We start from the raw sequence: 15,610 nt of genomic DNA, 5'->3' as shown, positions 1-15,610 counted from the left end.
GAGGAGTGCTTTCGCTTCAGCCATGGATGGGATGCTCTGTAAGCAGTTATCCACATAGAAGGCATTTTCCACTGAATCCCATACTTCTGGGTCACTGTCTGGGTGCTCCCGTGCGTGTCTCTGCAGAGCGTATATGGCACAGCAAGGACTGCAGGTGGTGCCAAATGGGAGTACTTGCCATTCATAGATGGTGGGCTCTGCGTCTCGTTCCATATCTCGCCATTTGAACCGGAGCAGTGTGGTGTCGGAAGGCAGTAGACGAATCTGATGAAACATGGCTTTGATGTCTCCACTGATGGCTGTAGAGTGCTGCCGGAACCGGAGAAGGACACCGAGCAAGGAAGGACCTAAGGTTGGTCCCAGGAGTAGACAGTCATTCAGGCTTTGACCAGCAGCTTGGAATGAACAGTTGAAGACAAGTCTGTACTTCCCACCGTGTTGCTGGATAACATGGTGAGGGAGATACCAGGATTCGCTGAGTGGGTTTCCCTCTTCATGAGCGGTCACTTTTGTGACATAGCCTGCCTTCACAAGGTTATGAATCTCCCGGTTATGAACTTCAGCAAGCTCAGGATTCTTCACCAGGCGTCGCTCCGTTCCACGCAGTAGTGGGAGTACAGCCCGTGTTGTGGTTGCCAGAAGAGGATGGTTGGGCACCCGTAGCAGTGGGGTTGCGTACCTCTGAACGCCATCCAGTTCAGTGGTGGTGCGCTTCTCCAGGAGGTCTAATGCATAGGAGTCATGTTTTGAGCGGGTGACCTCCTGTAGCTTCCGGTTGGAGAAGGTGTCCATCTTCCAGAGCATCTCTACATTCCGAAGGAGGTCAGTGGCCGCACAGGGGGATGGAGCTGGATTGCTTCTGGTGAAGAGGACTTGCTGTGTCTGTACAGCTTGGGTGGAGAGAAGTAGATGGACTGGACCTTGCACAGCCCAACCCAAGGCTGTATGGACAGCAATGGGCCCTCCTTCTGGTCCAGCTCGTATAGGCTCAGTCGGGGTGACGAGATGTGGGTGGTCTGACCCAATCAGGATAAGTGGCGCTACTCTGGCCAGGTTAGGAAGAGGCAATCCTCGTAGATGAGGATATTGTTTCTGTAGAACACTTACCGGGCAGGAGTGCTCCGCAAGATTCAAGCCATCTGCCGTGAAGGCATTGGGGATGTTATAGGCCACGTCCCGGTTTCCTGAAGGTGAAATGCTAAAGGTCACAGCAGAGCCTTTCATTTGGATAACATCATGTCGCACCGTTCTGAGGTTAAGGGTCTCGGGAGTCCCCTCCAGGTTTAGCTGACGGGTGGCCGCCGTGAGAATGATCGTTCTTTCTGACCCATCATCTAGAACGGCGAATGTATCAATGCTTCTCCCTTCACTTTGCAGAGTGACCTTGACCACCTTCAACATGACCCTTGGAGACCGGTTCTGCTGGTCGAGGTACAGCTCCTTTGCAGCTCCTACCATGAGCATACTCTGCTCCTTCTGTGCTTGGGGAATTACATCATGCAACACTGTGAGATGGATTTCCTTACAGCGATTGCAGGGTTTCCTCAATGTGCAGATCTCCGCCTTATGGCTACGGGCACACTTGTAGCATCGCTCGCCTGAAGTGATCCAGGCCTTCAATTGAGTTTGAGTGAGCTTTTTTACCCTGGTGCATGAGCCAAGGAAGTGTCCCTTACTATTGCAATATGGGCAGTAAGGCTGGAATTTGATGTTCTTGCTCTTGAGAGGGGTCTTCTTCCCGGGTTCCTCCCCGGCTTCACTATTTAAGTACATGGTAGTGGGATTTGGTCTTTTCTGTCCCCCCTGGCGTTCAAACTCCTTCCTTCCCCCGGTGGCTATGGCTGAGATTGTGGCCTGGTGAGCGATACTCTTCGCCTTTGCCTTCACCTCCAACCATGCGGCCAGGTCTCTGAGAGCATAGGTGCTTCTCGAGCCCTCTTTCAGGATGCCCTTGTTCAAACAATGTTCAATGAAACTGTCTCTGAGGTACACTGGAAGCTTGCTGAGAAGCCTGTCCACGTGGGAGCCACATTTCAGCTCGTTCCCATCTTCTCCTTCAACAGATTGGAGCATTGAGGTCAGGGATTGGACAGCCAGGGAGAACTCTTGGAAGGCAGCATGGTCTCCCAGTTTAATTGGAGACGTGTTCAGGATGTTGTTTAGTTCATTCTGGACTAGCTGGCGTGGCTCACCATATCTCGCCTTCAGGGCCTGGAGAGCGGCAGTGTATGGTGTTGCGGAGTGCATAAAAGATTGGGCCAGCCTGTATGCACTGGGAAACCGCAAATGATCCATTAGTACTTGGTATTTGTAGCGTTCTGACAGATGACTGTGAATACCCAGTAGGCTCTCCAATGCCATTTCCAAAAGGACAAATTCACTCTCCTTTCCGCTCTCTAAGTATGGCAGTTTGGGTCTGGGAATTCCATAGGCTGAGGCTACTAGAAGTTTCATAATATTGGCTCCCTCTTCTGGTTGCGTGAAGGATAAACCCGGGACTTCTGATGAGCCCACTGTGGCCTCATTGGGCCGGTCCCCTACTGTCCCAGACTCTCCATTGGTGGCAGACGGAATTGGGTGAGAGCCCTTCCACCTGATGTTTGAGGACTGGCCTGGCCCTGGACGAGAGGAATGATTTGCCGTGGTTGGTAATTGGCGGAAAGGCGAAGGAGTGATGCTTTGTCCACATGGAGGAATGCTAACTGGTGTCACTGGCATAGAGGGCGTTGGTGGAGCGGCCTGTCCCCCGTGCTCCGTGTTGGCTGTTGACCCCGGAGCCTCCGGGGACTGTGTGCCATGCTGTACCAGAGGGGCAGATTGGGAAAGAAAGGCAGACAGGTCAGGTCCATGTGGAGGGGTGGTCAGGTCAACTCCCTGTTCGTTCCTCTCCAGGAAGGATGAGACCATCCGTGCCTCCTCCAATTCCCTTCTGGCTTGACGGTGCCGTCGCTGTTGTGCCAGGTCCTTGGCAATGAATTCCCGTTCCTGTAGAGCACTACGGGCCTGCACATCCAATAGGTGACATCGTTCATCAGCCTGTCGTTCCTCCTCAATCTGACGCTCAATTTCCTCCAAAGCTAATAGTTTCATCCTCTCTTGTAGGACAGCGGTCTGTGAATCGCTGAGGGCTAGTGAATGGCGGCTGCCATGGCCACTTCCAAAGGGGTATCCACTGGTCGAACTCCCACTCCGTCTAGAGTGCCTCGACGATTTCCCTTTAGTTAAGGAGTGAGCGGAGCCTGCCTCAGGAAGCTGGTTGACCTGTGCTGTGGGAGTCACCTCCATGGGTTCTTCCTGTAGACCACTTTCCTGCTCCAACGCAGTTTCCGGTGCTTGGCTCAGAGGAGATGGTTGATGGCTGAAACGTACAGTTGATCCATCACCACCTTGAGCTCTAGTGGGCTTGCCCTTTGATGTTGAAATCTCGACCACATAATCCTTAAGATAACCAGGTGCTTGCCTGGTTCTTCTAGTGCTGCTGGTGGTTGAGGATGAAGCCTTTGTTGCTTTAGGCTTAGCTCCTGGATATTTCCTTTGTTCCAAGACCTTTCCCTCAGCTGCCCTCTCCTCCTCTCTTCCTTCCAGTGGAGACAATTCTTCCCTCTCCTCCTCCATTTCACCTGTCTTTGGTTCAGTCATCATCCGGCTCGACAGACCATTGAAAGATTAGTGGAATCTGTGTGGGTAGCTGGACAGGTAGGATGACTGACAGTGAAGGTGAACAGGTGGTCACGTGTCAGGTGACAGAAGAATGGATGAGACTGAGGCAGGAATTCCTTTAACCATAAAGTGGTATATTTACTGAGTAGTCTGTGCTGCATAACAAAGGAAACAAAATAACACGTATCCAATCAAATTCATAATCACAAAGATCAAATCATAACAATCATTCATTATTAACATAATTAGGGAATTCAACAATCCAGTTCATTAAGAAGTCAATAGTAATCACCTGTGAGTCATTTAGGCTCTTAACTATTTCTCATAAATCATGAAATAAATACAAACAGTGAATGGTCATTCAATCTATAATCTCCTTTAGTTTGATATCAAAGTCGATCAGTTAGCAAACAATGACGTTTCTCATTTCACCCTTTCAATTGGTCTTCATGTGTACATGGAATTAATTTAATTACATATTAACCATATCGATTGCATAATTGGCCTATGAGGATCCGTATGGCCGCGATCATTTACAATTCACATTACACAATATGTTTGAAGCGTGCGCTCCAAGCCGCGCTCCGCGATAATAACTATAAACAATAACTGATGGCCCACTCTCCCGCTCGCAACAGATAGTTCAGATGAAAGGTAACAGAGTCGGTGGACTTACGTGGATTCATGGACGCACAGAACTTCAAGCAGACGGAGTTAAGGAAGAGAAAGCAGCGAGATCAGGCGATGCCGTTTTCCTCCTTTTATGTGGATGAGATCTGTCGGTCATTGCCACCTGACCTAATTAAAGCGCTCTGGCCCAGCTGAGTAAGTGGCCATGAATTAGAGGATTATTCCACCAACTCCATTGGCCTTTTCTACAGTTCATATAAGGAAATCAGTCAATTTAAAAAAAAATATTAGGCGCTAATCTAATCTGTGGCATTGTGTTGTGTGACATCACTGTACACTTTACAGTGGTCTTTTATTGCCCCCAGCACAAGATGCACATGTGTATTGATCATACTGTTTAATCAGCTTCTTGTTATGCCACAACTGTCAGGTGGATGAATTATCTTGGCAAAGGAGAAATGGGGATGTAAATACATGTGTGTGCACTAATTTTAAGAGAAGAAAGCTTTTTGTGCCTATGGAACATCTCTGGGATCTTTTTTCAGCTCATGAAACATGGGACCAACACTTTACATGGTGCATTAAAGGTAGAGTCTCAAATTACACCATATTTTTTATTTATTTCACATTTATTTAACCAGGTAGGCTAGTTGAGAACAAGTTCTCATTTGCAACTGCGACCTGGCCAAGATAAGGCAAAGCAGTGTGACACAGAGAACAACACAGAGTTACACATGGGATAAACAATAAACAAGCCAATGACACAGTAGAAAAAAGAAAGTCTATATACAGTGTGTGCAAAAGGCATGAGGAGGTAGGCAATAAATAGGTCATAGGAGCGAATAATTACAATTTAGCAGATTAACACTGGAGTGATAAATGAGCAGATAATGATGTGCAAGTAGAGATACTGGTGTGCAAAAAAGCAGAAAAGTAAATAAAATAAAAACAGTATGGGGATGAGGTAGGTAGATTGGATGGGCTATTTACAGATGGACTATGTACAGCTGCAGCGATCGGTTAGCTGCTCAGATAGTTGATGTTTAAAGTTGGTGAGGGAAATAAAAGTCTCCAACTTCAGCGATTTTTGCAATTGGTTCCAGTCACTGGCAGCAGAGAACTGGAAGGAAAGGCAGCCAAAAGAGGTGTTGGCTTTGGGGATGACCAGTGAGATATACATGCTGGAACACGTGCTACGGGTGGGTGTTGTTATCGTGACCAGTGAACTGAGATAAGGCGGAGCTTTACCTAGCATTGACTTATAGATGACCTGGAGCCAGCGGGTCTGGCGACGAATATGTAGCGAGGGCCAGCCGACTAGAGCATACAGGTCGCAGTGGTGGGTGGTATAAGGTGTTTTAGTAACAAAACGGATGGCACTATGATAAACTGCATCTAGTTTGCTGAGTAGAGTATTGGAAGTTATTTTGTAGATGACATCGCCGAAGTCGAGGATCGGTAGGATAGTCAGTTTTACTAGGGTAAGTTTGGCGGCGTGAGTGAAGGAGGCTTTGTTGCGAAATAGAAAGCCGATTCTTGATTTGATTTTGGATTGGAGATGTTTAATATGAGTCTGGAAGGAGAGTTTACAGTCTAGCCAGACACCTAGGTATTTATAGATGTCCACATATTCTAGGTCGGAACCGTCCAGGGTGGTGATGCTAGTCGGGCGGGCGGGTGCAGGCAGCGAACTGTTGAAAAGCATGCATTTGGTTTTACTAGCGTTTAAGAGCAGTTGGAGGCCACGGAAGGAGTGTTGTATGGCATTGTAGCTCGTTTGGAGGTTAGATAACACAGTGTCCAAGGAAGGGCCAGAAGTATACAGAATTGTGTCGTCTGCGTAGAGGTGGAACAGGGAATCTCCCGCAGCAAGAGCAACATCATTGATATATACAGAGAAAAGAGTCGGCCCGAGAATTGAACCCTGTGGTACCCCCATAGAGACTGCCAGAGGACCAGACAACATGCCCTCCGATTTGACACACTGAGCTCTGTCTGCAAAGTAGTTGGTGAACCAGGCAAGGCAGTCATCAGAAAAACCGAGGCTACCGAGTCTGCCGATAAGAATATGGTGATTGACAGAGTCGAAAGCGTTAGCCAGGTCGATGAAGACGGCTGCACAGTACTGTCTTTTATCGGTGGCGGTTATATCGTTTAGTACCTTGAGCGTGGCTGAGGTGCACCCGTGACCGGCTCGGAAACCGGATTGCACAGTGGAGAAGGTACGGTGGAATTCGAGATGGTCAGTGATCTGTTTATTAACTTGGCTTTCGAAGACCTTAGGCAGGATGGATATAGGTCTGTAACAGTTTGGGTCCAGGGTGTCTCCCCCTTTGAAGAGGGGGATGACAGCGGAAGCTTTCCAATCCTTGGGGATCTCAGACGATATGAGAGGTTGAATAGGCTGGTAATAGGGGTTGCGACAATGGCGGAGGATAGTTTCAGAAATAGAGGGTCTAGATTGTCAAGCCCAGCTGATTTGTATGGGTCCAGGTTTTACAGCTCTTTCAGAACATTAGCTATCTGGATTTGGTTGGCATAAATGAGTAAAGCGGTGCCACAGAAATGTTTGAATTACAGCAGATACCTACCGGTAGCTCAAAAGTTGGAGCCAATTTTGTTGCTGTATTAACTGCATTTAAAGGTTGCGTGTACATGCTTTTTGAATTCATGGCGACTAAGTACGGTTTGCTACGACGCACACCCTGAGCGTTCATCATGCGGCTAGAGAAGGCCTGTATGAACAGACTTCCTCACGCTTCTCATAGAAATTTACCGGTTTCTTCCAATGGTTTATCCCATGTAAATCGGAGTGGGTGGGAAATCCTGGTCAAACTGTTCCTGCCCTCAAACCCTAGGTTAGCGGCGCTACAAGCAACTCTGGGAGAGCCTGGACCTGATAGCAGCCTGCCAGCTAAGACAGGTTAGCATTGACTTATTTAAACCTGAAAGTTTGGATTGGCACTGGGATATGAAGACCAACCGCCAAAACGATGGGCTAATGATACGAGAGCTGGTTTTACATGTAAGCATTCACTAATAGGAAACCAAGTCAGTTACGAGAGAAGACACCCAGCAGAGTCATTTAAATGCAAGTTGACAACCGTGATATTAGTTAGCACTGACACCATTAACCCCGATTCTAGCAACAGCCTCATATGTACCAACCCCAAACACTCAGTTCCACAACCATCAAGTTTAAATGAACAAGAACCCATTCCACATCATGTGATGCTACTAGCATAATTTGACCAAATGTAGCTTAAGGCAAATGGTGATTTAAGCACAGGGGTCAAAGTAAACATTGCTGATGCCAAAGCATGGTTATAATGCAAAATAAATGTTGCCATCACCACAGTTACTCAAGTCATAGACCTCAACTCCAAGTAGGAACCGTCAAAACAATACTGAGGACAAGTATTACAGTTAACGTTTAATTGAGCCAAAACAAGAAAATGCAGTTACACACACAACCTGGACTAGAATACCCATGAACTCTTGCATGGACCCCGAGCACCATGTCCCACATCAGATATCCATGTTTGTGGTCAACGGGGGCTCAGATGCAGAAGTGAACAGTTCCTCAATGGCATGGTCAGACTGGCCAGCGGCAGCTTCAGAGGTAGCGTCGTCAGACGGGCCAGTGGCAGCTTCAGAGGTAGCGTCGTCAGACGGGCCAGTGGCAGCTTCAGAGGTAGCGTCGTCAGACGGACCAGTGGCAGCGCTAGCGTCGTCAGACGGGCCAGTGGCTGCTTCAGAGGTAGCGTCGTCAGACGGGCCAGTGGCTGCTTCAGAGGTAGCGTCGTCAGACGGGCCAGTGGCTGCTTCAGAGGTAGCGTCGTCAGACGGGCCAGTGGTAGCATCAGAGGTAGCGTCGTCAGACGGGCCAGTGGCAGCTTCAGCGGTAGCGTCGTCAGACGGGCCAGTGGCAGCTTCAGCGGTAGCGTCGTCAGACGGGCCAGTGGCAGCGTCGTCAGACGGGCCAGTGGCAGCGTCGTCAGACGGGCCAGTGGCAGCGTCAGAGGTACCGTCGTCAGACGGGCCAGTGGCAGCTTCAGAGGTAGCGTCGTCAGACGGGCCAGTGGCTGCTTCAGAGGTAGCGTCGTCAGACGGGCCAGTGGCTGCTTCAGAGGTAGCGTCGTCAGACGGGCCAGTGGCAGCTTCAGAGGTAGCGTCGTCAGACGGACCAGTGGCAGCGCTAGCGTCGTCAGACGGGCCAGTGGCAGCTTCAGAGGTAGCGTCGTCAGACGGGCCAGTGGCAGCTTCAGAGGTAGCGTCGTCAGACGGGCCAGTGGCAGCTTCAGAGGTAGCGTCGTCAGATGGGCCAGTGGCAGCTTCAGAAGTAGCGTCGTCAGACGGGCCAGTGGTAGCTTCAGAGGTAGCGGTAGCGTCGTCAGACGGACCAGTGGCAGCGCTAGCGTCGTCAGATGGACCAGTGGCAGCGCTAGCGTCGTCAGACGGACCATTGGCAGCGTCGTCAGACGGGCCAGTGGCAGTGTCAGAGGTAGCCTCGTCAGACGGGCCAGTGGCAGCTTCAGAGGTAGCGTCGTCAGACGGGCCAGTGGCCGCTTCAGAGGTAGCGTCGTCAGACGGGCCAGTGGCCGCTTCAGAGGTAGCGTCGTCAGACGGGCCAGTGGCCGCTTCAGAGGTAGCGTCGTCAGACGGGCCAGTGGCCGCTTCAGAGGTAGCGTCGTCAGACGGGCCAGTGGCCGCTTCAGAGGTAGCGTCGTCAGACGGGCCAGTGGCCGCTTCAGAGGTAGCGTCGTCAGACGGGCCAGTGGCAGCTTCAGAGGTAGCGTCGTCAGACGGGCCAGTGGCAGCTTCAGAGGTAGCGTCGTCAGACGGGCCAGTGGCTGCTTCAGAGGTAGCGTCGTCAGAGGACAGGGCATCATTTGCCGTAGAGCTACCATGGTTTGGAGAAGCTTGGGATTCTACTTCATTAGTCTCTAAATACTCTAGAGAGAAAACATAAAGGAACAGTTGGGTATTCTACAGCAACACAGCTGTTCTACACGGTCTAGGCCAAATTGCCATTCGAATATTGAGCAACATGAACCCAACACAGATTTAAAAGTATGTTTCAGGCCGTACCTTCTCTGTCTTGTTTAGCGTCAGACCCTATGGATCGGAGCAAGGCCAGGGCATGCACAATGGAGACGTCATTTGATGACAGCTCTGAAAAACGTAGGTTAAGGTACACAAGCAAAATGACCAAATCAAAGGGTTTGACAACATTATTTAGACAACTGAGTTACTCTATGGTGTTGAATGAGTGTCAAACACAGCAGCACCATAGACACAGTACAAAGCTAGAAGGGTTGTGGAAAGAAACACTTACCTCCAAGTCTGCTCTGCAGAGAGACTTGCTCTTGCTTCTGGGACTTTCCAACAGGGTAACAAGAAACTGAGGAGAAAGTGTTAACAGAAGTGGAGTTGACACAAAATAACTACATATATTAATAGCAGTGAAGAATAAAAGTTGACCAACGCGGAAGAAACAGACAGTCAAATTTTAATCTCACACTTGTAAAGTTCCGCATATTTCCCGAACAAATCCCTTCAATCCAAATAAAACATTAGTGAACCAACCTTTGACAACCCCCACAGTCATCACAAAGAGCAGTAATTCTCTCACACCTCCCATGATCATGAGAATAGTCTGTGTTATCAACAGGTAATGTCTTCCCGTGGCCTGTATGAGGCTTATATAGGCCACTAATGACCTTTTACCTGACAAACAGGACTTAACGATCAATTAACAAGCTTGATTGAGGTGTTACATTCAGATAGAAATAGACCATGTAGAACGTATGTTGATTCTTTGGTGGGCAGGCAATCTTTTCTACTCCATGTATTGCATTTATATCTGTAATGTTTAACCCTAATGGTCTCAGATCAGCAGTAGAAAGAAGTAGGCCTAATTATTTTAGGTGTAATCTTCAAAGATATTAGGGGGAAATAAACACTGTACCCAAATCCACTTTTTACAATGCTCCTGGGAAATGGGTAGGCCTCCACCATATAGTCCTTCACAGTTTTACAGCTGTGTTATACTCCTTTATTTACATAGATCACATACATAAATATATATGTTAGCTGTAGGTAGCTTTGGGATAAAATTCCCATATTGTATTGTTACTAACATAAATCATAATATATCATATTTTCCTCATTTGCTCTGTTGGAGACTCGGCTGGTGGAGGTTTGTCATATGAAGAACATTCAAGTGGGTGTGACCCCTAAACTGTAGGAGGGGCTCAGTGGGGTGACAGACATCCTGTAAGGGATCTCCAGCTAGTGTCTGAGGACCTGTACGAGGCTGTGTCTACAGCTGTGGGGCAGGACAAGCATGGTAACCTTACCTCAATGTATGAAGGATTTTATTGTTAGGGATAGTAATCTCCAATCTTTTAAAATATGTCTCTGTGTCTCTCCACCAATCTCCCTTCTCTTCCCCATCCCCCAACCCACTTCAGTAGGTTCAGCCCAGGATAAGTGCACCATCCTGGCTGTGATCCCCAGTCCAGCTGCTCCATGTAACCTAGCTGGGAAGCAGGACCTCAGCGAATGTATGTGGTTGTTCCTTACTTTAACATAAAACTATCATAGATATTATGTACACCTAATTGTCTTCTCACATGTTCCCTTCGCCCTCCTCCTCAGACCGCTGCACCCTGACCTTTGACCCTTGCACGGCCAACGATCACCTGCTCCTCTCCCAGGAGAACGTACGAGGGCATCCCTAGGAAGGAAAAGGGGAAACGGTGTATGGTGGGAATGAACGATCTTCCCTAGAGCCTCCAGCTGGATGAGCGCCAGCTGAGCACCTGGCACAATGGGTGCCTGTGTAACCGATGTGAAATGGCTAGCTAGGTAGCGGTGGTGCGCGCTAGCAGCCTTTCAGTCGGTGACGTCACTTGCTCTGAAACGTTGAAGTAGTGGTTCCCCTTGCTCTGCAAGGGCCGAGGCTTTTGTGGAGCGATGGGTAACGATGCTTCGTGGGTGACTGTTGTTGATGTGTGCAGAGGGTCCCTGGTTCGCGCCCGGGTCGGGGCGAGGGGACGGACTAAAGTTATACTGTTACACCTGGAAACGGTGGCTGGCCACTGTCACCACTCCCGCATCAGAATGCTGCTGGACTACGAGGCTGGAAAACTGACGAACTACGGAGACGGGCAGACACGGCTGCATGCCTCGCCTTCACTCAGGAACTGTTCCCGACCTGTTGCCACGACGACAACACGAAAGGGGATGACGTGACCTAACAATCTCATATGGGACTATTCTCCGTAACCATATACTTAGATAGACATCGTATCATTGTATCTGGCCCATTATGGTGTCTGCAAGAGCACGGGCAGCGCCATTGAGGCCATCTCCCTTTTTAAGTAGTCCATTTTCTTCTTCTACTACGTCTATGAGTTGGCAAACAAACTGAAAGAGTGCACACTGCCAACAAGAGTGTGTTTGAACAGGTATAAAGCCAAGGTTGGTGGTTTACTGCCAGCTGCAGATATGGAATGTTTTCTCATGAGCATAATTCATTGGCTGATCCCCCCTGGTGACCTGTATGGAATTCTGTGATCTTACCTTAACCTATAGGAAGTCCCACCCCATCCCCCCCCTTTTGTCCTCAGAAAAGCCTAAATTCATCGGGGCATGGACTCTACAGGGATACTGGCCCATGTTGACTCCATGGCTTTCCACAGCTGTGTCAGGATGGCTGGATGTCCTTTGGGTGGTGGACATTCTTGATACACACGGGAAACCGCCACCTAATAACATACCCCGTTTTATAGGCACGTAAATGTTTTGTCTTGCCCATTCACTCTCTGAATGTAACACATACAAAATCCATGTCTCAATTGTCTCGAGGCTTAAAAATCCTTTAACCTGTCTCCTCCCCTAAATCTATACTGATGAAGTGGATTTAACAAGTGACATCAGTAAGTGATCATAGCTTTCATCTGGATTTACCTGGTCAGTCTATGTCATGGAAAGAGCAGGTATTCTTAACTTTTTGTACATTCAGTGTTTATAAAGATGATATCTCTATCATTCTCTATTGGCTAGATAGAGCTAGAACCATATTGTCTATATTGTGTCACTAACCTTGGTCTAGGTGAGTAAAAACGTATATAGACGGAAGCGAGCTAGCTTTTTGGATTGAATCCTAGCCTCTGTCCCAGTTGGATACAAGGACACTGATGCCTGAATGGGTGAAAGCAATATGGCCTTCCATTATGCTCGGTGTAGTTACCTCCATATTCCCTTCAACTATCCAGACTTCTAAGATCAGTTAGTTTGGGAAAATACTAGGACTGAAATTTGCTCAGTGCCGAAAACAATTAGAGGGAACGCCATCGTGGTTAGATTAAGACCCTGCGGAGCTGGTGTGAGATATGGGTCTGAAAACATACCTCCATTTTGTCTAACTAGGCAAGTCAGTTAAGAACAAACTCTTATTTACAATGACAGACTAGGAATAGTGGGTTAACTGCCTTGATCAGGGGAGAAACAGATTTTTACCTTGTCAGCTCAGAGAGTCGATCTAGCAACCTTTTGGTACCAGGCCCAACAATCTAACCACTAGGCCACCTGCTGCCTCAGTGCAGTGATGGGATATAACACTGTTCTCCAAATGTTACTTTTATCCAAACTGATACATCGAAAAGATTGAAATACTGCTTGTTTTCCGGCAACATGCCCTTTCCGTCCTCATGCTAGCTAGCAGTAGACAAAGCAGCCATTATGGAATGGCATGTCCCCGTTTGAGCAACAACGGAGCTGATTGGCTGACACGGCCATTTCAAAATGGCTGTGGTGGCTACTGCTAGGTAGCATGCGGAGGAAAATGTTTAGGTTAACAATATTTCAATCTCCTCAATGTATCAGTTTGGATCAGTGATCTAGTCAGTTGGTTAATGTGAGTCCGGGAACACTGCAGAGTGATGTGATGCAAGGATTCTTATTTTTATTCCTTGATGTGATGTGGTGGGTGAGTGAGTGTGTGTGTTCTAGAATGTTCCGAAGAGTGACAGACAGGACATGACATCATAGGCCAACTGCTCTATACACACAAACACACAGGCAGTAGCAGCATATAGCTCAGACAATCTTTCCATATACACTGAACAAACATTTCACATTTCAAAGATTTTACTGAATTACAGTTCTGAAAGATTAGTGGAATCTGTGTGGGTAGCTGGACAGGTAGGATGACTGACAGTGAAGGTGAACAGGTGGTCACGTGTCAGGTGACAGAAGAATGGATGAGACTGAGGCAGGAATTCCTTTAACCATAAAGTGGTATATTTACTGAGTAGTCTGTGCTGCATAACAAAGGAAACAAAATAACACGTATCCAATCAAATTCATAATCACAAAGATCAAATCATAACAATCATTCATTATTAACATAATTAGGGAATTCAACAATCCAGTTCATTAAGAAGTCAATAGTAATCACCTGTGAGTCATTTAGGCTCTTAACTATTTCTCATAAATCATGAAATAAATACAAACAGTGAATGGTCATTCAATCTATAATCTCCTTTAGTTTGATATCAAAGTCGATCAGTTAGCAAACAATGACGTTTCTCATTTCACCCTTTCAATTGGTCTTCATGTGTACATGGAATTAATTTAATTACATATTAACCATATCGATTGCATAATTGGCCTATGAGGATCCGTATGGCCGCGATCATTTACAATTCACATTACACAATATGTTTGAAGCGTGCGCTCCAAGCCGCGCTCCGCGATAATAACTATAAACAATAACTGATGGCCCACTCTCCCGCTCGCAACAGATAGTTCAGATGAAAGGTAACAGAGTCGGTGGACTTACGTGGATTCATGGACGCACAGAACTTCAAGCAGACGGAGTTAAGGAAGAGAAAGCAGCGAGATCAGGCGATGCCGTTTTCCTCCTTTTATGTGGATGAGATCTGTCGGTCATTGCCACCTGACCTAATTAAAGCGCTCTGGCCCAGCTGAGTAAGTGGCCATGAATTAAAGGATTGTTCCACCAACTCCATTGGCCTTTTCTACAGCCACCCTGGAAATTTGTTAAATTCCACACTCCTCAAAAAGGCTCATTGCTCCCCGTCCTCCGTCATCTCAGGGAGAGGAATTAGTCGAGCAACTGGCCTAATATATGTCCGGTTCTTTACCTGGATCTCCACTGATCTAACGCGACCATCGGTCCCAGGCATGGTCTTAGTGATACGTCCCACCGGCCAGGAGGCTCGAGGCAGCTGAGGGTCCACCACCATTACTACTTGGCCAGTTTCCAGGCTGGCCATTTCTCTCCGCCATTTCCCTCTGTGCTGTAGGCTTGGTAGGTAATCCCGAATGAATCGGGCCCAGAAATGGTCAGCCAAGATCTGGCTGTGTCGCCACCGGCGTCTGCCAACGAGGTTGGTATCAGCATACATGGCTTGAGGAAGTGACGCATCTCGGCGTCCCATCAAGAGCATATTCGGTGTAACCGGATCGGGGTCAGCGATATCTGCAGAGAGATATCCCAAGGGTTTGGAGTTCAATATCCCTTCCACCTCTATCAGGACGGTCCGCAAGACAGTTTCAGTGACAGTTTGGTCCCCCAGGACGACTCGTAAGGCCGTCTTTACAGATTTGATCTCTCGCTCCCATGTTCCTCCAAAATGAGGAGCTCCTGGAGGGTTAAATTTGAATAAGATTTGTTGGTCCATCAGCCTATCCTGGAGGCTGGGTTCCATGGCTTGGAAGGCTTCCTCCAACCTGGCTTCTCCTGCCTTGAAGTTTGTGCCTCTGTCAGCCAGGATCTCGTAGGGTTTCCCCCGTCGGGAGATAAACCGCCGTAGGGCCATGAGGAAGGCTTCAGTATCCAAACTCTCCAGTAGGTCCAGGTGGACACGCCTAGTCGTCAAACACTTGAATAGAATGCCCCAGCGCTTTTCCACTCGACGACCTAGCTTGATCGTCAAGGGGCCAAAGCAATCTACTCCTGTTGACCAGAAGGGTGGTTTGAGAAGGCGCAAGCGAGCAGGGGGTAAATCTGCCATTTTGGGCACAGTGGCTCCAGCCCGCCATCTCTGACATTCTACGCAGGCGTATTGGTGCTTACGAATGGCTCCTCGTCCTCCAAGTATCCAGTACTTCCGCCTCATCTCCCCATAGACCCTCTCTGGCCCTGGGTGGAGAAGCTTTTCATCATAACTCTTGATGAGGAGCCTGGTAAGAGGGTGTCTGGAGTCAAGGATAATTGGGTGGATAGCGTCGGGGTCCAAAACTTCTGCTCGGCGCAGCCTCCCTCCGACACTGATCACTCCAA

At 48.2% G+C, this 15,610-nt stretch overlaps 1 protein-coding gene across 1 annotated transcript; it reads right to left on the bottom strand.

Moving 5' to 3' along the window:
* Window positions 1–7,818: 7,818 nt before the first annotated feature.
* LOC120047171 (polysialoglycoprotein-like) lies at window positions 7,819–9,940 on the bottom strand. Its single transcript, XM_038992704.1, has 4 exons — window positions 9,880–9,940; window positions 9,629–9,694; window positions 9,382–9,465; window positions 7,819–9,245 (listed from the first exon to the last, which is right to left on the bottom strand). The coding sequence occupies exons 1-4, from the start codon at window positions 9,938–9,940 to the stop codon at window positions 7,819–7,821; spliced, it is 1,638 nt and encodes a 545-aa protein (XP_038848632.1).
* Window positions 9,941–15,610: the final 5,670 nt, after the last annotated feature.

Source organism: Salvelinus namaycush, chromosome 5 (assembly GCF_016432855.1).
Source record: "Salvelinus namaycush isolate Seneca chromosome 5, SaNama_1.0, whole genome shotgun sequence".
NCBI lineage: Eukaryota > Metazoa > Chordata > Actinopteri > Salmoniformes > Salmonidae > Salvelinus > Salvelinus namaycush.
Note: the sequence above shows the minus strand (reverse complement) of the source record. Positions and strands in the feature narration are given on the sequence as shown.

Coding starts and splice junctions, on each gene's coding strand:
- LOC120047171 (XM_038992704.1), bottom strand. CDS start 9,940: ATGATCATGGGAGGTGTGAGAGAATTACTGCTCTTTGTGATGACTGTG. Junction 9,466..9,628: donor TCTGCAGAGCAGACTTGGAG/GTAAGTGTTTCT, acceptor TACGTTTTTCAG/AGCTGTCATCAAATGACGTC. Junction 9,246..9,381: donor CGCTAAACAAGACAGAGAAG/GTACGGCCTGAA, acceptor TTTTCTCTCTAG/AGTATTTAGAGACTAATGAA.